Source organism: Gopherus evgoodei, chromosome 14 (genome assembly GCF_007399415.2).
Source record: "Gopherus evgoodei ecotype Sinaloan lineage chromosome 14, rGopEvg1_v1.p, whole genome shotgun sequence".
Taxonomy (NCBI): Eukaryota; Metazoa; Chordata; order Testudines; family Testudinidae; genus Gopherus; species Gopherus evgoodei.
The window spans coordinates 1,792,859-1,817,420 of record NC_044335.1 but is presented as its reverse complement, the minus strand read 5'-3'; the positions used below and the strand labels follow the sequence as shown (position 1 = coordinate 1,817,420).

The following is a 24,562-nucleotide window of genomic DNA, read 5'->3' as shown; positions in this document are numbered from 1 at the left end:
ACAAGCTGTTAATTATACCAGAATATTAGCTTACATTAACAGAATGTCTTCTGTCACATCATGGGGCCCTAGCATTTATGCAAGATATGCACTGTATGATGGATCTTATGCCTATGAATATTTATCAACCCTTAGAACACAAGCTTGAACACAAATACACACTTGTCCTCACAGCTGGACATGAGCAGCACACACTACGAAGAGTTGAATACGTGGTAGTCCTTATAGAATTCTAAAACTAAAAGTTAGGAATGCTTGCAAAAACAGAATTGATTTTGCCTCATTTGCATGTGCTCCCAGGTTCTTAAGCAAACATTTTTCAAACATGGATGCATAAATTTATATGCACCCAAATATAATTGGTCAGCACATCTGAGCACCCACTTCCTATTGCAGTCAAAGGGAACTGCAGGTACTCAGCTCTGACAGGTGGGGGAAGAGAGAAATCAGGCCACTTAATATACATAAATGTGTTTAATGCTTAACTTTCAGCACCTGAATCTGAAAATTCTGGCTCTAGTTTCTTTTCAAAACTACAAAATGAAGGCATCAAAAGTTGATTGAGGAAAGGACAGTGAATACAGGCTCTCCAAGTATAAAAATCCTTGTAAACACATTTTGGTTTTATAGACTTACGGTCAGAAGGGACCATTATGGTCATAAAGTCTGACTTCCTGCACAATGCAGGCCACAGAATCTCACCCTCCCACTCCTGTAACAAACCCCTAACCTATGCGAGTTATTGAAGTCCTCAAATTGTGCTTTAAATACTTCAACATGCAGAGAATCCTCTAGTGACCCATGCCCCACGCTGCAGAGGAAGGCGAAAAACCTCCAGGGCCTCTGCCAATCTTCCCTGGAGGAAAATTCCTTTTTGATGCCAAATATGGCGATCAGTTAAACCCTGAGCATGTGGGCAAGACTCATCAGCCAGACACCAAGGAAAAAATTCTCTGTAGTAACTCAGATCCCATCCCATCTAACATCCTATCACAGACCATTGGGCATATTTACCTGCCAATAATCAAAGATGAATTAATTGCCAAAATTAGGCTATCCCATCATACCATCCCCTCCGTAAACTTATCAAGCTTAGTCTTGAAGCCAGATATGTCTTTTGCCCCCACTACTCCCCTTGGAAGGCTGTTCTAGAACTTCACTCCTCTAACGGTTAGAAACCTTCGTCTAATTTCAAGTCTAAACTTCCTAGTGTCTAGTTTATATCCATTTGTTCTTGTGTCCACATTGATACTGAACTTAAATAAATTCCTCTCCCTCCCTGATATTTATCCCTTTGATATATTTATAAAGAGCAATCATATCCCCCCTCAGCCTTCGTTTGGTTAGGCTACACAAGCCAAGCTCTTTCAGTCTCCTTTCATAAGACAGGTTTTTCCATTCCTCGGATCATCCTAGTAGCCTCTCTCTGTACCTGTTCCAGTTTGAATTCATCCTTCTTAAACATGGGAGACCAGAACTGCACACAGTATTCCGATGAGGTCTCACCAGTGCCTTGTACAACGGTACTAACACCTCCTTATCTCTACTGGAAATACCTTGCCTGATGCATCCTAAAACCGCATTAGCTTTTTTCACAGCCATATCACATTGGCGGCTCATAGTCATCCTGTGAACAACCAATACTCTGAGGTCCTTCTCCTCCTATGTTACTTCCAACTGATGTGTCCCCAATATTAATCCCTAAATGCATGACCTTGCACTTTTCACTATTAAATTTCATCCTATTACTATTACTCCAGTTTACAAGGTCATCCAGATCTTCCTATACGATATCCTGGTCCTTCTCTGCATTAGCAATACCTCCCAGCTTTGTGTCATCTGCAAATTTTTATTAGCACATTCCCATTTTTTGTGCCAAGGTCAGTAATAAAAAGATTAAATAAGTTTGGTCCCAAAACCAATCCCTGAGGAACTCCACTAGTAATCTCCCTCCAGTCTGACAGTTCACCTTTCAGTATGACCCACTGTAGTCTCCCCTTTAACCAGTTCCTTATCCACCTTTCAGTTTTCATATTGATCCCCATCTTTTCCAATTTAGCTAATAATTCCCCATGTGGAACCATATCAAATGCCTTACTGAAATCGAGATAAATTAGATCCACTGCATTTCCTTTGTCTAAAAAATCTGTTACCTTCTCAAAGAAGGGGATCAGGTTGGTTTGGCACGATCTACCTTTTGTAAAGCCATGTTGTATTCTGTCCCAGTCACCATTGACCTCAAACTTCTTAACTACTTTCTTCAAATTTTTTTCCATGACCTTGCATACTGCAAATTATTTGGTTTTGGCCCAAGGAATGAAGGAGAGATGTAAATCTTACCTCCAACCACATGCCAGAAGATTTTTACCTGCTAACTGTTAGGGAGCTATACAGCTGGCATGCATAAAGGGCATGAGGTGCATCCATCCTACTCATTATAGTTACTTGAATGAAAAGGAGTATAGAGGGATTTGACTTTCATCTTCCAGCTTCTTACCTGTAATTTTCTCCAGCAGTGACACATCTTGAACTTCCTGTGGCAGCGAGGCAATTTTCTGCCGCACTGTGGCATCTCCTGATGCTGCATTTTCCAGGTCCTGCAGGGCTTTGATCAAGTCCTCAGTCTGCAGGAGGGAAAGACAAAAACCGACAGTTTTCAAATGGAGTAGCAGGTAACTGCAGCACAGCCAAGTTCTAGACAGGCCTGCTGCTAAGCTATTTTCTCTAGCTATTGTCATTGCACCACAGGCTGAGATCACTTACCTTTTCAAGTGCTTTTCAGTGTCCTACTTTCTCCTTACACTCAGTACTGCAGCACCCACTAAACTCTAAACTAGCCAAAAACCTGGACTTTGCATAAGTACAATACACTTATCTTAGCAGGGACACTGCAGTGGACATTCATCCCAATTAAGAGAAGAAGACATTTAAAAATAAGGCTGAAAAGATGAAGGAAACACTATACAGATTAGAGAAATAAAAGTATTCTTTACATTTCACTTTTGCATTTGGTTTATCTCAATATTTTGCCTTTGGAGGATTGTTTTTATTTTGCCTTGACCAAGAGGCAAGTTTACATGCAAATTTATTTAACTGCATACATGCACCTTGGGATAATGTGTAGGGGGCACATTTTGTAAATCCAAAAGAACAAACAAACCAGACTTTCTGAATAACACCTAGTAAAGCTGGGAGGTGTGGCAGATACGCTGGAGGGTAGGGATAGGATACAAAGGCACCTAGACAAATTAGAGGACTGGGCCAAAAGAAACCTGATGAGGTTCAACAAGGACAAGTGCAAAGTCCTGCACTTGGGAAGGAAGAATCCCATGCACTGCTACAGACTAGGGACCGAGTGGCTAGGCAGCAGTTCTGCAGAAAAAGACCTAGGGGTTACAGTGGACGAGAAGCTGGATATAAGTCAACAGCATGCCCTGCTGCCAAGAAGGCTAACAGCATTTTGGGATGTATAAGCAGGAGGATTGCCAGCAGATCGAGGAACATGATCATTCCCCTCTATTCGGCATTGGTGAGGCCTCATCTGGAGCAGTGTGTCCAGTTTTGGGCCCCCCACGACAAGAATGATATGGAAAAATTGGAGAGTCCAGCGGAGGGCAACAAAAATGATTCATGTGCCCCAGCACCCTACTTACCAGGAGAGGCTGAGGGAACTGGGATTATTTAGTCTGCAGAAGAGAAGAATGAGCAGGGATTTAATAGCTGCTTTCAACTACCTGAAAGGGGGTTCCAAAGAGGATGGATCTAGACTGTTCTCAGTGGTAGCAGATGACAGAACAAGGAGCAATGGTCTCAAGTTGCAGTGGGGGAGGTTTAGGCTGAATATTAAGAAACACTTTCACTATGAGGGTGGTGAAGCACTGGAATGGGATCCCTAGGGTGGTGGTGGAATCTCCTTCCTTAGAGGCTTTTCAAGGGCTGGCTTGACAAAGCCCTGGCTGGGATGATTTAGTTGGGGATTGGTCCTGCTTTGAGCAGGAGGTTGGACTAGACGACCTTCCATGGTTCCTTCCAACCCTGATATTTTATGATTCTAAGCACCGCATACTCACTTGGCCCCAGCTAAAAATCATCCTTTTTAAAGCAGACTTTAAAGCCATTGCCATTTCTTCACTAGCTCAACTGATTCTTTGGGAATATAACTGCAATATAATTGCTTGATATTGTACTCCATTAATCCCATTCTGCCAGTTTTATTTAGTTCTTTGCAATAAAAGTGCGAGACTGGGCAACAAAATGGCAGATTAAATTCAATGTTGATAAATGCAAAGTAATGCACATTGGCAAACATAATCCCAACTATACATATAAGATGATGGGGTCTAAATTAGCTGTTACCACTCAAAAGAAAGATCTTGGAGTCACTGTGGATAGTGCTCTGAAAACATCCACTCAATGTGCAGCGGCAGTCAAAAAAAAGCGAACAGAATGTTGGGAATCATTAAGAAAGGGATAGATAATAGGACAGAAAATATATTGCCTCTATATAAATCCATGGTACACCCACATCTTGAATGCTGCGTCCAGATGCAATCGCCCCATCTCAAAAGAGATATTGGACTTGGAAAAGTTTCAGGAAAGGGCAACAAAAACGATTAGGGATATGGAACAGCTTCTGTATGAAGAGAGATTAATAAGCCTGGGACTTTTCAGCTTGGAAAAAAAGAGAGGACATGGGGGATATGCTAGAGATCTATAAAATCATGACTGGTGTGGAGAAAAATAAATAAGGAAGTGTTATTTACTCCTCCTAACACAAGAGCTAGGGGTCACCAAATGAAATTAACAGACAGCAGGTTTAAAAAATAAACAAACGAAAAGAAGTATTTATTTACACAACACACAGTTAACCTGTGGAACTCTTTGCCAGAGGATGTTGTGAAGGCCAAGATGATAACAGGGTTCAAAAGAGAATTAGATAAGTTCCTGGGGGATAGGTCCATCAATGGCTATTAGCAAGGATGGCAGGGATTGTGTCCCTAGCCTCTGTTTGCCAGAAGCTAGGAATGGGCAACAGGGGATGGATCACTTGCTGATTACCTGTTCTCTTCATTCCTTCGGAGGCACTGGCATTGGCCGCGGTCGGCAGACAGGCTACCGGGCTAGATCAACCTTTGGTCTGACCCAGAATGGCCATTCTGATGTTAACAATCAGCAAATGGAATGGCCATTGAGAAAGATCCACCAATGCAACTGAACACACCCACACTGCTTTTACTAACCTAGTCAAAAGGAGAATCTGGGTGACGGGAGAATAGGCGCCCAAAGAAAGGGAGAAGGGGAGAGACACACATTAAGCAGGAAAACTACAAACATTCAGCTTTATTTTGTTTTTAAAAGCATTCAAGGATTTCATGATTTTGCTGGCATTAGCTAGGCTAATTCTGTAGTGCTGATTTTTATCCTCCAGTTTCAATCATTAATTTTTTAGGTACACATTCAAAACTGTCATTACAAAAATACACAAATTTCTTAAGAACACACACCTTTTCAATGTTTATGCTGGCTTGAAGAACCAAAGGATGTTCACTGTCTGCTTGACATACATACTTCCTTGTAAGCTACATAATGATTTCCAATAAGTGACAAATTAAACGCGTGTTAAAACAAGCCAAAAGCTGTAATCTAGCTGCAGTAAAAGCTCTCATTTCCTCAGCTCATGTAATCTTATAGTATTTACACCATACATCTGGCAGACTGTTTAACTCTTTACCTTCCTTCAAATAGCCATAGATTTAACATAAGGCCAATTGTAGCCTTAAGGAGGAGAGTTTGGATTATACTGTCTATTTCATTTCTGTTATATCCAGGTCATTAACACTACACTCCTGCCAGCCCCAAACTAAGGTTGAAATCTTCTCAACAGATTTTAGTTTCCAACTCTAAACAAATCCATTTAATGCTGATCTTTTGTGGCTACAGGGTATACAAAACTTGCTGTTGGTTTCTTTGTCAGGCTGTATTCTACTTGAAACCCAAATGAAATTTCCTGAGTCAATGTTCGTGTACTGGATTTGAGAGTTCATAAGTCGATATATAAAAGTCTTTTTATATACCTTTTGTTTTTGTTTTGTTTCAAAAGAAAAAACAGAAGACACTGGCAGTAATGCAGGGGCCTTGGTTCAGCCTAGATTAAATCAGACCACCAAGGTTTTTATTGTTAAGGATAACTTTTGGAACAGCATTCACACCAGAATGCATCTATGATCCCTTCCTCTTGCCTATCACAAAACAGACAACCCAGTGGTTTAATAAAACTGTTCTTACATGTTGGCTTCCAAGAGTAAATTGTATTTTTCCATTAATTACATTTTACTTGTTAATGGCTCCACCTTGTGGCTGTATCTTTATAAGAGGTCGCCTTTTACAATTTCTCAGATCCTCAGCCCTCCAAACATACCAGTAATGGCCCAGTGCTGGGGTCCTGGGGCGAGTAGCTCCCAGGGTAATCCTCATCTTCTTCCTCTTGTATCTGCTGAAACGTCCGCTTCAAGGACTTTTTCTCCTCTGTAACTGTAGACACACAGTCTCAATACAAGCCATTCAAGCCTGATGCCATATGTGCATTCTTCAACAGAATCTTAACTATCTACATTTTCAAAAAGTTGTACCAGATGCTCTCATGATCTCTACAGAGGGTCAATCTACAATTTAATTTCCTTTACAGAAGGCTAATTTATGTATCACTTTCAGAATGATCAGCAGCATAACGGCAAAAGAACCATCATTTACAGTAACCAGAGTTCTTGAGATCGTAGTGAGATCTGTGAACAAAAAAAAGACAACACACAAGCAGGGAATATTCTGGACAGCAGTGTCCCTTGGGGCTGTGCATTCACCTGTACGCTCTTATACCCCCTATAAAGGACAAAGCATCCCAACCACCACTTAATTTTGTCACTAATACAAAATATCCAGGCAAGCGAAGCAGGTCACAGGATCTGTGTGGACAAAGGCATCTCCGAGAATTCCAGTTACTGAAGGTTAAGTAACCTCTTTCTTTCTTCGAGCATTTGTCTACGCAGATCCCGCTGTAGATCAGTGACTAGCAGTTAGCACTTCTACTGCCCACCTTGAGGGGTATCTAAATGACAGCAGGACAGCCCTTCCAAACTGCAAATCTGAGCTAGAAGCTGTCACAATGGAGCAGTAATAGATAAACATAGGTAGGAACTCCACATAGTTGCCCTACAAGTCTCCAATAGGCGGGTCACCTAAAACAAGCTACTGATGCTGACTGAGCCTAGCAGAGTGTGCCCTAACTCGAGAAGGAAGGAGTAATTTATTTAATGGAGTAGGAAATCTTACTGCAGTCTGTAACCCATTTAGAGATCTTTAAGAGAAACAGCCTGCCCTTGAGACTTATCACAAAAGCACAAAGAACCTGGATGCTTTATGAAATGGCTTTGTACTGGAAAGATAAAGAGAACAGCCCTAAGAATGTCTAGTTTATGGAGTTTAGCCTCAGCAGAAGAATCATGTGGTTTAGGGAAATGTGTAAATTGGTTTATATGAAAATCCAAAACCACTTTCCAAAAATGTTGGATATGGCCTGAGTCTAACTGTCTTTATGAAAAGGAACTAATGGAGGACTTGATACCAAAGTCTGAAATTTCACTCGCTCGCTGAGCCAAATTGATGCCATTTTAACTGAGAGGGGCTATAGCAAATATTACAACCTGGGTTCAAAGGGCAGGTGCATCAAAGACAGGAGCACCACATTCAAGTCCCAGACAGGTAACTATGCCTCACTGATGGAAATGTATCAATTGGCCCCTCTTAAAACAGAAAAACAAACACAAACCAAACACACCAATCCAGACAAGGGGGGGGAGGGAGGAATAACCCTTAACAGATCAAGGGCTATATTAGCCAGATGAACTCTATTAGAACTAAGCAATCATGTGTTTCAAAACACAATTAGTCCAAGACAGATGGAATAGAAGATTCCAAGGCTGAAGAGGTCTCTGAATGGGACTGCAGTGAGACATGTTTCCACTTAGACTCATAGACTCCAGGACTGGAAGGGACCTTGAGAGGTCATCGAGTCCAGTCCCCTGCCCTCATGACAGGATCAAATACTGTCTAGACCATCCCTAATAGACATTTATCTAACCTACTCTTAAATATCTCCAGAGATGGAGATTCCATAACTTCCCTAGGCAATCTATTCCAGTGTTTAACTACCCTGACAGTTAGGAACTTTTTCCTAATGTCCAACCTAAATCTCCCTTGTTGCAGTTTAAGCCCATTGCTTCTTGTTCTATCATTGGAGGCTAAGGTGAACAAGTTTCCTCCCTCCTCCTGATGACACCCTTTTAGATACCTGAAAACTGCTATCATGTCCCCTCTCAGTCTTCTCTTTTCCAAACTAAACAAACCCAATTCCTTCAGCCTTCCTTCATAGGTCATGTTCTCAAGACCTTTAATCATTCTCGTTGCTCTTCTCTGGACCCTCTCCAATTTCTCCACATCTTTCTTGAAAGGCGGTGCTCAGAACTGGACACAATACTCCAGCTGAGGCCTGACCAGCGCAGAGTAAAGCGGAAGAATGACTTCTCGTGTCTTGTTTACAACACACCTGTTAATGCGTCCCAGGATCATGTTTGCTTTTTTTGTAACAGTATCACACTGTTGTCTCATATTAAGCTTGTGGTCCACTATGACCTCTAGATCTCTTTCTGCCATACTCCTTCCTAGACAGTCTCTTCCCATTCTGTATGTGTGAAACTGATTGTTCCTTCCTAAGTGGAGCGCTTTGCATTTATCTTTATTGAACTTCATCCTGTTTACCTCAGACCATTTCTCCAATTTGTCCAGATCATTTTGAATTTTGACCCTGTCCTCCAAAGCAGTTGCAATCCCTCCCAGTTTGGTATCGTCCGCAAACTTAATAAGCGTACTTTCTATGCCAACATCTAAATCGTTGAAGAAGATATTGAACAGAACCGGTCCCAAAACAGACCCCTGCGGAACCCCACTTGTTATACCTTTCCAGCAGGATTGGGAGCCATTAACAACTACTCTCTGAGTACGGTTATCCAGCCAATTATGCACCCACCTTATAGTAGCCCCATCTAAATTGTACTTTCCTAGTTTATCTATAAGAATATCATGCGAGATCGTATCAAATGCCTTACTAAAGTCTGGGTATATCACATCCACCACTTCTCCCTTATCCACAAGGCTCGTTATCCTATCAAAGAACGCTATCAGATTAGTTTGACACGATTTGTTCTTTACAAATCCATGCTGGCTATTCCCTATCATCTTATCACCTTCCAAGTGTTTGCAGATGATTTCTTTAATTACCTGCTCCATTATCTTTCCTGGCACAGAAGTTAAACTAACTGGTCTGTAGTTTCCTGGGTTGTTTTTATTTCTCTTTTTATAGATGGGCACTATATTTGCCCCCTTCCAGTCTTCTGGAATCTCCCCCGTCTCCCATGATTTCCCAAAGATAATAGCTAGAGGCTCAGATACCTCCTCTATTAACTCCTTGAGTATTCTAGGATGCATTTCATCAGGATCTGGTGACTTGCAGGCATCTAACTTTTCTAAGTGATTTTTTACTTGCTCTTTTTTTATTTTATCTTCTAAACCTACCCTCTTCCCATAAGCATTCACTATATGAGACATTCCTTCAGACTTCTCAGTGAAGACCGAAACAAAGAAGTCATTAAGCATCTCTGCCATTTCCAAGTCTCCCGTTACTGTTTCCCCCTCCTTACTGAGCAGTGGGCCTTAACTTGGCATGTCCTTTTAATAGAAGCCCTTCTGCTATGGATCAAAACCTCCCATACAGCTGCTAAGCAGCTTCTGTCCACAGAAATTTGGCCAGGTAGTCTGTCAAATGCATGGGTGCAGCATCAGGCCTTGGTTCTGATCAACTTCCCAAAACTCCTCCATGTTGTTTAAAGAGGTAGCCTGATTGACAGATGTATCAGGTCAGAATACTAGAACTGACATGTCCTTCTGAGGACTGACAATTAGCAGAATGGGAAGAAGACATAAGCAAGTTATTTTCCCACTGAACCAGAAATACATCTAATGAGACATAAGACCAGCGTCTATGGCAGAAGAACATCGGACATTTTGTGTTCACCTTGGTTGCGAACAGGTCTATGAGCAACTCCCCCACCTTAGAAATATTTTGTCTAGAACAGAGTCTTAACTCCCATTTATGAGTGAAGGAACTCTTCTGCTTAGCTGATCTTCCACAGGGCTCCTGGTTAATCTAACGCAGAATGCACCAATCCCACACAGATGTGTTGCTTCTTGACATAAGAGGGATAATCTCCCTCTCTCCCTTGTCTGTTTAGATAGTTCATAGCCAGGATACAATCCATCTGGATTTGAGCAGCAGTACCTTGAAGGAGAAGCAGGAACACCTTGCAAGCCAGCTGACAGCCATGATCTCTAATATATTTATGTATAATTGAGACTCTGTACAGGACCACATGCCCTGCATCTGGAGAGAGAGTCTCCAAATGTGCACTCCCGCCTTGACTGGATGCATTTTTCAGAGTCTTTGAAGGAGACAGTGAATGAAACAGAGTACCCAGATGGACGTTCTGAGGGTCTGTCCACCAAAGTAGGTATGACAGTATTACAGAGGAACTTTGGCTGGTGGATAAACATCCTTAACCAACCCCAAAGGAGACCAGAGACAACCATGATAGTCACATAAGTATAAACTACCATATAACCCAGACCGTCAGCGTGACTCCTGGATGAGACCGAATGCATGATCTAGGCAATTCTTTTTGGACAAATATTTGAAGGTATGCTCCTGCAAAGTGGAAGTGGAGCACAGCTCCTATAAATTCTATGGATGAGCAGGGGTGAGAGGAGATGTATCTCAACTGACCCTGAGGCCCAGTCTGGAAAACGACTGTAGAACTGTGAGAACACTCTTGCTGATCTGCTGCAATGAGCAGACTCAAATCAGCCAGTTGTCAAGATAGAAATATATATGGAGGACTTCTCCCCCCAGCTGCACTGCTCCCACAGCCAAGCATTTGGTAAACACCCTTAGAGATGCTGAAGGGCTGAATAGTAGGACTCTGGACTGGTAGTGGAGTCCACTGACCATGAAACATATTTTTGGTGAGTAGGATAGATTTACGCACAGAAGTGGATATCCTGCTAGTAGAGGTGCAAACCAATACATGGGCTATCAGGGAAAATAAATAAATAAATAAAAACTTAAGAAAGGGTGATCATCTGAAACTTGACGTGAGATGAATCCGCTGAGACACCTATGATCTAAAACAGGACACCATCCATCCTTGCCTTTTCTTTGGGGTGAGGAAGTAGTGGGAATAGAACTCCCTGCTGCAGAACTCTGGAAGCACCTTCTCTACAGCCCCCAGCTAAAGGAGAGAGTATCTCCAAACTCAGCAGGATGTTGTGAGAAAAGTCCTTGAAAAGGGATGGGGGAGGGGATAAGGAGTTGGCAGAGACTAAAATTGGACTGAATATGCTTTCTAGAGAACTCCTAATATCTATTAGCGGGTAGCAATTTCAGCCAATGCATCCCCCCTTCCCCTCCCCCCAAAAAGAAGGTGATATACAAAGGGAAGAGAGGGGGTAAAGAGCCTCTAAAATTTGTCCAGGATTTTTGACCAAACTATTAAACCTGCAACCTCTTCCCAATGAAGAGTACACAATCTATTTTCTATTTCTGTAATTTCTAGGATCCCCAGTTATGGACCAGAATCCCATAGTGCCAACTGCTGAACAATAGTGGGAAAAAAAAAGACCTACAGAGCTTACAATCTATGCATAAGATAGATCGATAGGGGGTACAGGGAAACAACTTGAGAAATGTTGGTCAACATAACAGGCAGTAGTATCCGCACACCAGCAGCCCTGTTCTACTTTTTTGTAGGCATCATGGAAAAGAGATAAGGAGGGATTTTTAAAGAGGAAAATGAGTTAGTTTTGTAGGGGGACTAGGCGAGTGAGGTAATATTTTTTATTGGACTACCACTGGAAAGAGAGACATGCTTTTGAGCTACAATTAGTTTACCAGAGGTGAGGGAGAAAGGGGCCTTTCAAGCTTACAGGACAGCATGGGAGAAAACGTGAAGATACTTGTTTGAAAATTTGAGAAGCGGGCAATGGATGCTGACAGCATGAGCTGATCAGAGGCGGAAGTCAACCTTTCTATACTGAATGAGAGATGATAGGTACAGTGGGGATAGGCCATGAAAATGGACACAAGTAGCCTGTGTTTAATACCATAAAGAAGAGAGAGCCAGTAGAGAGCCGACATGGTTAAAGCGACTGGCTAGGAAAATTATCTTTATGGCAGCATCTGAATGGAGATGAATGTAGTAAGAATGCCTATGCCAAGGCCAGAGAGATGCTGAGTGCCAGAATGAGAGTTTAAGCTGTGTGGACGGACAGGAGAGGCATTATCTTAGAAGTGTTCTGTAGAATGAATCTGCAAGACTTGGACATGGCCTGGATGCGAGGACCTAGAAAGATCTGAGCCAAAGCTGATGCCTAGGTTACGGGCCTGCGTAATGGTGTCGAAGGAGAAGGGAAGGGGTTCCAAGGATGGAGCCCTGTAGAACTCCCACAGAAATCTGAGGAAGATTCTGAGAAACAGACTCTGAAAGAGCCTTAGAGAGGTAGGAGAAGCGCCAAGAGAAAGAGTCTCAAGAGCAAAGGGAGGAGGAGATTTCAAAGAAGAGCATCATCAGCTGCATTAAAAGTGTCAAGGAGGATGAAGGAGTAACACTAATTCTGAGATTTGGCTAGGAGGAGACCACTAAATACTGTGGCGAGAGCAGCATCAGGCGAGTGCAAGGACCAGATGGCAGACTGGAGATGATCTAGAATGGAACTGGAGAAGAACTCCAGACACCTACTGTAAACAGTAAACTCAATGATCTTAGAGATGAAAGGGAAAACGGGTGATGGGCCACTAGTTGAAAAGGCAAGTGGAGTGAAGAGTGGGATTTATGATAGGAGAGTAACGCATGTTTATATTGTGACGGGAAGGTGTCAAAGGAGAGTGAGAGGTTAAAGAGAAGAGTAAGGAAGGAGATGAAAGTGGGCATGAGGCAGATCAGGGGATGGAGTCACTGGGGCAAATGGAGGGGTTAGAGAAAGACAGCAAATCAAACATTTCTGTATCTCTGACCAGGGAGGAGTAGGGAGTTGTAGGAAGGAAGGAAAGGCAATGTTGTATTTTCAATTTTCTCTTAGAAAAAATAAATAAATAAAATCAGCAGCAGAAGGTGGAGGAGACTCCTTTCAAGTGACATGTTTCCTTAGAAAGATGAGAAGCTTTGCTGCTAAGGATGATACAGATACAAGGTATATGATACAGATACAAGGTATACAAGGGCTTATATCTGCTTTGCTTCCTCTTTTACTAGGGTGTGCATAGTACCAGACACTGAAGCATCACACTAGAGTCCTTTGAAGAGTGAAGTACCTTGTCATTTTGAAAGGAAGGTCTTCAATTGTGGTCTGAACCTCCTTCAGTATGTCTAAGAACATGATGTTCAGTGATTATTGATTGTTGAGAGGTCAGAGGGCACTGCAATGTCAGAAGCATCCAGAAACCTGGCAAAGCTATCTTCCCTACCAGTTGGCCCTCCACAGTCACAGCCTTCAACTTATCTCTGGTGCCTTGAGAAAGAGACAAATTTTCTCCCACTAAAGAAAATTGAACTGCACCAACAAAGCCTGATAGTTGGCTGTACAGATCTGCAAGACAGCAGAGGAATAAACCTTATTTCCCTAAGATGATGCATCTGTTGGGGCTCATCAGTATACATAGATTTAGGGGTACAAGACAGCTTAGATTTGTCATGAGTTGTTGCCACAACTGAAAAAAAATTAAGGATGAGGTTAAAATAAAATAGTCAAATGTTTTAGAAGGAACCTTTGTGCCCGAGACCTGCCCTTTTAGACGTATCAAAGATAGATGCCAGGATACGCCACAGATCCTTGGTTAATAGACATGACCAAGCAAACCTGGAATACTGGGTGCAAAATATCAAATAATTCACAAGACCTCTCCAGGATGACTTTAGGAAAATCTCTAGATGTCCACCATTCTTTTCAGGAGGTCTCTGAGTGCCTTGAAATAGTCTATTGTGGACATGGTAGATGGAGTCACAGCTTCATCAGGTGATAATGACAATATGGCTGGGGAAACTGATAGCTCTTCATACTCAATAAGGTATTCTTCGTCATTATGGGGTTCTTGTTCATAACTTTGAAAGAACTCTTGATGAGATAATGGAGCCTTCTTAGGATGAATCATTAGGAGCAACGACCTTACTCTATATCTCAGTGCTGCTGAATAAAAAGGGGGTAAACCTGAGGGTTTCATACAGATCAACAGGGCCAAAACTTCACCCTGTATTGTGCCATAGAAATGTGTAGTACAGAACCTGAAACCTCTCTAAAGGGGAGATCCATGACAAAAGAGATTCCTTTCAAGGCTTCTCTCAAGAACTATTTTAGGCAAAGGAGGAGATCTGCTACTACAGGGGTTCTCAAACTGGGGGTCGGGACCCCTCAGGGTGTCACGAGGTTATTACATGGGGGGGAGGAGGGGTCGCAAACTGTCAGCCTCCATCTCAAACCCTGTTTTGCCTCCATCATTTATAATGGTGTTAAATATATTTTAAAATGTTTAATTTATATGTGTGGGGGGGGGTCCACACTCAGTCTTGCTATGTGAAAGGGGTCACCAGTACAAAAGTTTGAGAACCACTGTGCTAGTAGAAGGGTTTCTGCTGCTATATGAAAAGTACAATGCAGAGAAGTATAATTCTGCTAAAGACGATACACTCCCCTCAGGAGTGGGAACAGGAACAGATTCAGACATCACACTATGAGAAGTAAGCAATGATACCAGAGATTTTCACTATCAATACTCTGGTTTCCAGGATCAGCAGGGACTTGGGTACCACAGCTAAAGGAGAGACATCTAGCAAAGGGTACTCCAGTTTTAGGAGACTTAAAAGCAGCCTGGGCAATACTGATGTCAACAATATTGTGACTGACCATACCAAAGCAAGAGTCTCAGGAAATGAGGTTTTCTTATCAGGATGTGGTACTGATGAATCTGTGGCATACATAGTACTTATGCAAACAGCAGCAAGAAAGCACTGCCAATCACTGAAGACAGAGGATATGGTATAGCAGTTGAAAAACGGCATCCCCCAGTCTTTGAAAACACGAAGTACAGATGCAACTTCAAAGGAGCATGCTTGGGTAAGCCAGAGGCATGATGGATTTGAGCCTTCCTCTTGGCGGGGACCAGGGACAGCTATTGGTGCCGGTGCCAATGCCCATCCAGAGATTTTTTTTGCTCCTTCCTACCTTGGGAAGTAGTAGACACTGACTGAGCTGAAGAGGACTGATGAAAAGGCTCGAAGTGTTTCAAGGAAGCATGACATCTTTTAGAGCCAGAAGACCTCTTAGCACCCCAAGTAGCGTCTCTTGTAGACAGAGCATTATCTGAACCCAGTTTTGAGGCAGGAGCAGACTGCTTTTGAGGAGGATCCTTGGAATCAGAGACTCTTCTCGTTCTCTTTACTATCAGAAACAGCTTCAAGAAGGCATCATGGGCCTTCTGAGTGCACTTCAAAAAAATTACAGAGAGTGTTTAAGATAGGAGATGCCTGGAAACAAAAGAGGCATTTCCATAGGCATAGCTGTCTCACAGGCAAGCAGGCAGATTTTAAAGCCAGAGACCTGTTCTCAGCCACCACACCTACTCCTTGGTACCAAGGTGTGACTCAGAGAAACAAGTAAAGTATTTTTTTAAAAAAGCCAATGTACTTTAATTAAACTTAACAAGACTCACCAAACTATAAAATCATAATCCTATCCAAAAGTAAGAGGACACACAGGCTCTGACTAGCTACCAATCGGTGGCATGAAATGTTGGGGCTGCTTTCATGATACCATCCATCCTTCAGCTTCATGATAAGAGATTGCACTACAGTACTTGTATTAAGTGAATTGTAAAATACTATTTATTTTGTTTTTAAAGTGCATATATTGTACTAAAATAAGTAGAAAGTGAGCACTGTACACTTTGTATTCTGTGTTGTAACTGAAATCAATTATTTGAAAAATGTAGAATATATCTAAAAATATTTAAATAAATGGTATTCTATTCATTTTTTTAAATAGCACAACAGCCCTAATCGTCAAGTATTTACAAGTGGCCAGAGGAGAAGCTTCCCTCAACCCTAACCCAATGGAATTATGGTTCTCACCTGAGATGTGGGAGACTGAGGTTCAACTCCTTTGCCTCTGTCTAGTGTGCAGAAAGGATGCGTCTCCCACATGGCAGGAGACCGCCTCATACCAGAATATCCCAGTGTCCTCGGGCATTCTCAATCCCTCCTCTTGAAGTGGTTCCACTTTTATAAATAGCCATTGGAGCAGCGGTTGAATTTGGGTTGCCTGCATTCTAGCAAGGCTCTAATTACCAAGCTGTAGAATCACTCACACTTTCCTTAGCCCAATGACTATCCACTGCCATCACGACTAGGAGTTGTAACAGTAACAATGACGGACCTGAAACTGCATTTTCCCACAAAAAGACTTCTCCACAATTTTTTGCTCAGTCTGTAATTGTGACAGAACTAGCTCAAGCACTTCTCACCTAGTTCACTTGCAAACGAGTCACATGGAAATATCTATGAAACTGGTATGTTTAACAGTTAGACAAAAGATTTTGCAACTAAACTCCACCCAGACCTAATTTTCTTGACTTTTTAAGTAGTTAAAATATAAGTTAGCTGAAACTAGGTAGGATATATAAATTTATTTCTTGCTAAAGGAATGGGCTATTCAAATTCGAATAACAACAGGAGATTAATTAGAAACTAGCTACAAGAATATCTTCTTGGATACAATTTAACGTTTGAAAGACATGCAAACAAAATATAGATGTCCACATATGTTTGCATGTATGTGTGAGAGAAATACTCCACATATTTCCTTGAGGAAACTGAAAGGCCTCCAGTGTGTAAATAGCTTTAACTCATAAGAAGTGAAAGCTAAACAACAACTGATTGCAAGATTCTCTTCCTCCCCTCATAGATTCCAAGGCCAGAAAGTACCATTGTGATCACCAGGTCTGACCTCCTGTGTAACACCGGCCAGAGAACTTCCCCAGAATAATTCCGAAAGCAAGATCTTAAATATAAAAAAAGAATCTAATTTGGATTTCAAAAATTGCCCATTAATGAGAATCAACTACGCACTTAGTAAACTGTTCCAATGGTTAATTACCCTTGCTGTAAAAATTGAAACCTTCTTTTCCAGTCTGAATTTGGCTAGTTTCAACTACTTTCAGCATTAGATTACGTATACCTTTCCTACTAGACGTGAAAAGCCCATTAAATAGTTGTTCCCTAAGTAGATACTTTACAGACCATGATCAAGTCAACCCCTTAACCTTCCCTTTATTAAACTAAATAGATTGATCCCTGCAGTTAACACCATAAGGCAGGTTTCTAATCCTTTAATCATTCTCATGGCTTTTCTCTGAGCCCTTTCCAAGATAAATTGCAGACACCATACTACAGCCTTGGTGGCACCAAGGCCAAATACAGAAGTGGTATAACCTCTCTACTCCTACTCGAAGTTCCTATTTATGCCTCCAAGGATTGCATTAGCCCTTGTGGCCATAGCATCACACTGGGAGCTCATGTTCAAGCTGATTATCCACCATGGCCACCAAATCTTTCTCAGAGTCACTGCTTCCCAAGATAAGAGCCCCCTCTTCTGTAAGTATGGCTTACATTCTTTGTCTAGATGTACATATTTAACTGTATATCAAAGTTCGTATTTTCTTGTACTCAACTTATCAAGTGATCCAGATAACTCTATGCAGGACTTGTCCTCTTCCCACTCCCCAATGTGTGTTATCTTCAAACTTTCAGTGATGAGTCTATGTTTTTTTTCCTTAACTCATGCAATCCATTTTGAATCATAAGAATATGCTCCCATAGGATACATAGCCCAGTATACGTTTCAAATTGATTAGAAATTAATTGCAATGATTTCAGTTACATGAGAGGAAGAGCAGAGGGGCTACATCAAGCAAGCAGCAGTGAATATCAATATTATATTCTGCAATACAAAAGTGTTCATCTTTGATACTTTCCTACTTAGTCTTCTACCACATTTGGGCAAGCATCACAGGTTCCTAGCATACTGAAAGCTCTGGAATTTATTCCGAGCCATCCTGTTCAACAAATCACATCTAGTCAGCAAACTTATCAAAACACTGTGGCTCTGTACAACAGTGTACATAGACTTTAAGGTCAGAAGGGACCAATATGATTGTCTACTCTGACCTCCCTGCACAATGCAGGCCACAGAATCTCACCCACCCAGGCCACTCCCGCAACAGACCTCTAACCTACGTTTGAGCCACTGAAGTCCTCAAATCATGGTTTAAAAGACTTCAAGGTGCAGAAATACCTCAGCAAGGTGACCTGGGCCCCATGCTGCAGAGGAAGGTGAAAACCCCCCAGGGCCTCTGCCAATCTGCCCTGGAGAAAAATTCCTTCCTGACTCCAAATATGGTGATCAGTGAAACCCTGAGCATGTGGGGCAAGACTCATCAGCCAGACACCCTGGAAAGAATTCTCTGTAGTAACTCAGATCCCACCCCATCTAACATCCCATCACAGACCACTGGGCATATTTACCGCTAAAAGTCAAAGATCGATTATTGCCAAAATTAGGCTATCCCATCATACCATCTCTTCCATAAACTTATCAGCTCAGTCTTGAAGCCAGATGTGTCCTTTTGCCCCCACTGCTCCCCTTGGAAGGCTGTTCCAGAACTTCACTCCTCTGAGGATTAGAAATCTTTGTCTAATTTCACATCTAAACCTCCTGATGGCTATTTTATACTGGACATAACCACGCGAATTTTCTGCTTTGAGTTACCACACAGTCTTAGAACTAAAAAGAAAAGTTATTCATGATCACAGTTCAAATATCCTCAGGAGGTTCCAAGAATTTTGTTCTAAGGGAGCCACTTTTTGCCAAGCTAAAGATATCTTATTACAGATTTCCAACCTATGTTTCCATAGGAGTTTGTAAATTCAGAAGCGCCTGAAGTCAGTTTTTCCTGAAGGCTATATCACTCCTGCTTTGTTTACATACTGCAATCTTACCTGGTGTTTGAAAAGCCACAACGGAAAACAGCAAGAGCTCAGTGTTTTTATTATGATCCACTCAATCTTTGTCTGACTACCAGCTATATGGTGGCTTTTGTGATATAGATGCCCACCAGGAATTGGACTGAAGTCAATTTATGTCAGAAAGCCACTGAAAATCTGTCACACAAAAGACAGTTTCAGTTGTTACCAACCTGAGTTAAAAAGAAGCCAAACCAATTGCAATGTCAATTTTCTAGCCTTCCACTTCCATTTGCCAAAAACTCACTGTTAAATCATGGTAATCGATAAGGATCATACAGACTGAGGAAGGGCATCCAAGGACCAAGTGTGCAGAACAGACTGTTGTAATGACCCACCTAACCATCCACACTTGTGTCTGGAGGCAGGACAATTTTAAACTGCCAGAGTGCTCTGGAAACCAACAAGTTACATTGTCTCCTTGGTTGGACCATTACTGCAGTTGCCTATTTCTACAGGTGAGCAGAAGGGTACTATCTCACCCTGGAGGGTGGTGACCATGGTCTCCATTGGGATTGGTCCCTTTTATCCCCAAAATCCACACTCATGTCTATAAAGATAGATTCAGAGTGTATCCACTTGCATGTGTAGAGTCAAACGACCTGGCGCAGGCCCATGGTAACAGGGCCATGAGGTCTCAGGCTAACAAACCAGATCTATCATCTCTACAAATGCAAAATCTCTTGAGACAATTAGTCTAGAGGTATGCCTAAATGGCAAGCAGAAACTCAGAGAAGCAAATCTCAGAGCATGGATCTATAGACTCTGGCTCGAAAAGCCTATGGAGAGGGGTGGGCTTCAGAGGCCAAGCTCAGACATCTACACAGCTGTTTTAGCACCATAGTGTCAGCCAAGTCTTTAGACCAGGTGTTTTAAAATGCAGCGAAACTTTCCCTTGGTGACTCCAGTGTCAATTCAACAGCAATTCCCCTAACCTTAGATGCGCATGATGCCAGGAACTGGCCTGTTTACCACCAGAGTTCTAATGTCAGTTAGTGACAGATTAATTTGACAGATTAACTTTTCAATATGGTATTTGTTACTGCTTTTTTTTTTTTTTTTTTTTAACTATGCTTTTACCTTTTGGTGGAGGGCTACTGGTGTCCTCCATAGAAAGTTTCAGCTGTTGTATAAACTCGCTGCCATACACGCTCCTTTCTTGCCAGATATTAAGCAATCGCTCCAAGGGCTTTTTGCAGCCTTCATCTGCCTCTCTGTTAAATATTTAAAAAAAAAAATAGTTAAAACTTTGGTTGAACAATACAAGTATGTTTTTTTAAAATGCCATCATACAAATTAGAAGCTGTACCCATCAGAGGAAGATGTAAGCTTGGGGACAGGCTTTCTTGTACAGTCTGGACTACACTGTGCAAATACTTAGGTAACATTTTCCCCTTAAGCTGGAACCCAATGTGTAGAAGTACCCGCAGTCTTTCCTGCCGTGCCCACATTGCAGAAGAACTTTTGCAAGGGAGGGAAAAAATAGCATCCTTCTGCGTTGTAGAAAGAACTATGAAAATCCTACAAAGTTACCAGGTTTATAGTTTAAAAATGTTCACGTCTAATGAGTGTTTCAGTCATGACATTCTATTAAAAAAGGAAATTGTTTGGGTCATTAGGCATTCAGTGAGAATTACTTATTGAACATCAACCAAATTAGCAAGACTTCTAGGAATAAGAAAACAACGCCAAGAGTTATGTAGTTATCCAGAACACACTGTTATTAGATGCTCTTTAATTCCCCGTGTGCACTATCACTGTTTGGTTCAGGGACTAAGCTCGTCTCTGAATACTATAACAATCCCTAACTAGCTATAGACCATCCTATGACAGGAAGAATATGCAGCTGCTCCCCCTTCACACCTACTGTCTCCTCCTCTGGATTATATAAATCATCCTTTCCGCCCAGTGAAGAGACCTATCATTTGATAACAGTTTCTATGAGCCAGTAAGCTCACACACTTTGGAACTACCAGATATATAGATTCTGAGACATGATTTAACTCTATACAGATCTCACTTGAAGCATATTAATGATGTCTACACAAAAGAACTGTACTCTAAAGCCCACTGATGACTGGTACAGAAGAAGGAGTTTAAGTTTTCTAAAGGGAATATTCTAGCCAGTAACATGTTTCAGACCTATATATAACTTTTAGTAGGTAACTGAGATTAAGAAATCATATTTAAACTAAAATATAATATAATTTTTAACTGCACAAGCTTTGGAAAAAAAGATAGCAGCTATTTGCAGCACAGCAGCAGAAAAACAAAAGCAGAATCACAGACTATCAGGGTTGAAGGGACCTCAGGAGACCATCTAGTCCAACCCTGTGCTCAAAGAGCAGGAACCATCCCCAGACAGAGTTTGGGCCCCAGATCTCTAAATGGCTCCCTCAAGGACTGAACTCACAACCCAGGTTTAGCAGGCCAACGCTCAAGGCACTGAGCTATTCCTCCCCCTGAAAGTGGCGTGTGTGTGTTCCAATTAATAAAGCACTTTGAAACTGTGTTATTTCAAAGCTCATTATAGGAAAAACTGATCTAGTGGACTGACCAGATTACTAGTAGTCAGGAAACCCGAGTTCTGTTTCAAACTCTCCCACTAGGGAAAGAGTTACTCGTATGTGACTCTCTCCTAGAGACAAATTACATGACTTTCGACAAATCATTTAACTGCTCGGTTTCACAATCTTTAGCCCAGAGATAATTTCCAACTTTGTACAGAGCTTTGAGATTTATGGATAAGTGTAAAGTATTTAACCAGCATAGGAGTTACACACAAAAAACCTCACAACCAATTGTCATTGCACAGAAACCAAAATCAGAATCAGCCTCCATAATTTTACTTCTGTTTCTCAGGAGCAAGGAATAATTGACAATTTCTTAAGGAAAGGAGTTAGAGTTCAGCTTCTAGTAAAGGACAATTTAAACCTTCCTGAGCAAATATATTCTATAACTGAAAAGCACTTGAATTTAAACTTGTGGAATATTTAACACAAAAGCTATGGAGAAAGAAATTGGAGAGGGAATGTGGAATGGATGAAATGTTCAAACTTACCTGGCAACATGAAAAAGCATCCACAAGAACAGATTCAAACTCCCTTGTGAATTCAGGACCCTTCCTTTTACTGTTTCTGGATGACATCATTCGCCAAATATAGAAATGTAAGCTTCCTACTTGATTTTGCTGGGAAGAAGAGAAGACAACTTAACTTGCATTCTTATTTCTCATTTCATGTTTTAATTCTGAGGCTACTTGTTATATATTAAAAAAGCGGTCACAGTTTCTCATGCTTAAAATATGGTTTGAGTTTCCTGCATTTCAATTTGACCAAAGTGGCAAAAGCAGCTAGCTGCTTTTGAATCACCCATCTTTGCTGTAGCTAGAATTTGGTTAGTAATTAATTTATAAAACAAAAGGGAAATAATCTTAATATTACTGTGCATCTTTCATCTGATGAACTCATAGTGCTGCATAACATTAAACCTTACCACAAGTGCAGGTTAAAATGAAAAGAACTGTTGCAAACTTTATGCCCAAATTAGTGTGACAATAGACTTATTTTTCATTAATCAATATATTGAAATAGTATTATTTTAGCCTTATACTTCAGCTGTTTAATTACTGAACATCTCTGGATGGAAGAGCTTGAACCCAGGACCTTTTACTTATCAAAATCAATTTTTCTAATCCATGCTACATGGAAATAGCTATTAGCATGTGTTTCTTCTCAATCCCCAAAAGTTAGCTATTTCCATTAATCACAATTAGTCAATGCCAACAGACCCTACATTCTGAAGAGCAGAATCTACAGGAGATAAACTCTAGTATAATATAGCTTGCATATATTCAACATGACAATTGAGAATTTACATACACAAGAGTCAGGAATTCAGCTATGGTTCCCACAGCAAGACCTACTCAGACCCTTTCAAATACATAGTCTTTTCTATTACCTATATGGTGACACCTAATACCTTATATAAGTGCAGGACTAACAAAATCTTGCCAAGTAAAGGGTATGCAGCTAAACTATCACTTTCTGCAGATTCTAAGCTTTCATGTTTAAAGCTTCCAGATGTGACTCCATACAGCCCCATCTATCTCATTGGCAAAAAAACCCTACCATATCTGCAACAAGGAGCAAAAGGAAAGTAACAAAACTCTGGTCAGTTTCAACCTATTCAGAAGAACAGCCATACTGGGTCAGCCCACAGGTCCATCCAGTCCCCTATCCTATCTTCCAACAGTGGCCATGTCAGGTGCCCCAGATGAGTGAACCTAACAGATAATGATCAAGTGATCTCTCTCCTGCCATCTAGCTCCACTCTCTGACAAACAGAGGCTAGGGACACCATTGCTTACCCATTCTGGCTACAGCCGTTAATGGACTTAAATTCATGAGTTTATCTAGTTCTCTTTTAAACCCTGTTATAGTCCTAGCCTTCACAACCTCCTCAGGCAAGGAGTTCGAAAGGTTGACTGTGCGCTGTGTGAAGAAGAACTTCCTTTTATTTGTTTTAAACCTGCTGCCCATTAATTTCATTTGGGGCCCTCAGTTCTTAGATTATGGGAACAAGTAAATAACTTTCCTTATTCACTTTCTGCACACTACTCATGATTTTAATATACCTCTATCATATCCCCCCCTTAGTCTCCTCTTTTCCAAGATGAAAAGTCCTAACCTCTTTAATCTCACCTTATATGGGACCCATTCCAAACTCCTAATCATTTTAGTTGCCCTTTTCTGAACTTTTTCTAATGCCAGTATATCTTCTTTGAGATGAGGAGACCCCATCTCTAGATAGTATTCAAGATGTGGGCATACCTACATAAGGGCAATAATATATTCTCAGTCTTATTCTCTATCCCTTATTTAATGATTCCTAACATCCTGTTTGCTTTTTTGACTGCCGCTGCACGGACATCATCATCAGAGAAACTATCCACAATGACTCTAAGATCTTTTTTCCTGTTTCGCTGTAGCTAAATTAGCCCCCTGCTTATTGTATGTATAAGTTGAGGTTATTTTTTCCAGTGTGCATTACTTCACATTTATCCACATAAAATTTCATTTGCCATTTTGCTGCCCAATCATTTAGTTTTGGTGAGATTCTTTTTGAAGTTCTTCACAGTCTGCTTTGGTCTTAACAGGGTTGTAAACTGCAAGAGTGAAACTGGGTCTTGTTAACTTCACTCTGATTCTCGTTGAGGAACTATAAGCATATGGGATTTGTCTATGCAGCATTTTGGAGCAGGCAAAAGCAAACCTCCCAGATTGGACTGAAACTGGCTAGCAGGGTTTGCTATATAGAAAGCACTTTGTTCT

The 24,562-nt window shown here is 41.2% G+C and overlaps 1 protein-coding gene across 1 annotated transcript in view; it reads right to left on the bottom strand.

The window, feature by feature from the left end:
- Positions 1–24,562, bottom strand: part of RPRD1B (regulation of nuclear pre-mRNA domain containing 1B) — a 48,539-nt gene that overhangs the window by 21,996 nt on the left and 1,981 nt on the right. Inside the window, 6 exon segments of the mRNA XM_030533830.1 lie at positions 2,498–2,624; positions 6,419–6,531; positions 20,310–20,443; positions 21,297–21,306; positions 22,299–22,365; positions 22,367–22,419. Coding sequence (XP_030389690.1) covers positions 2,498–2,624; positions 6,419–6,531; positions 20,310–20,443; positions 21,297–21,306; positions 22,299–22,365; positions 22,367–22,419 — 504 coding nt within the window.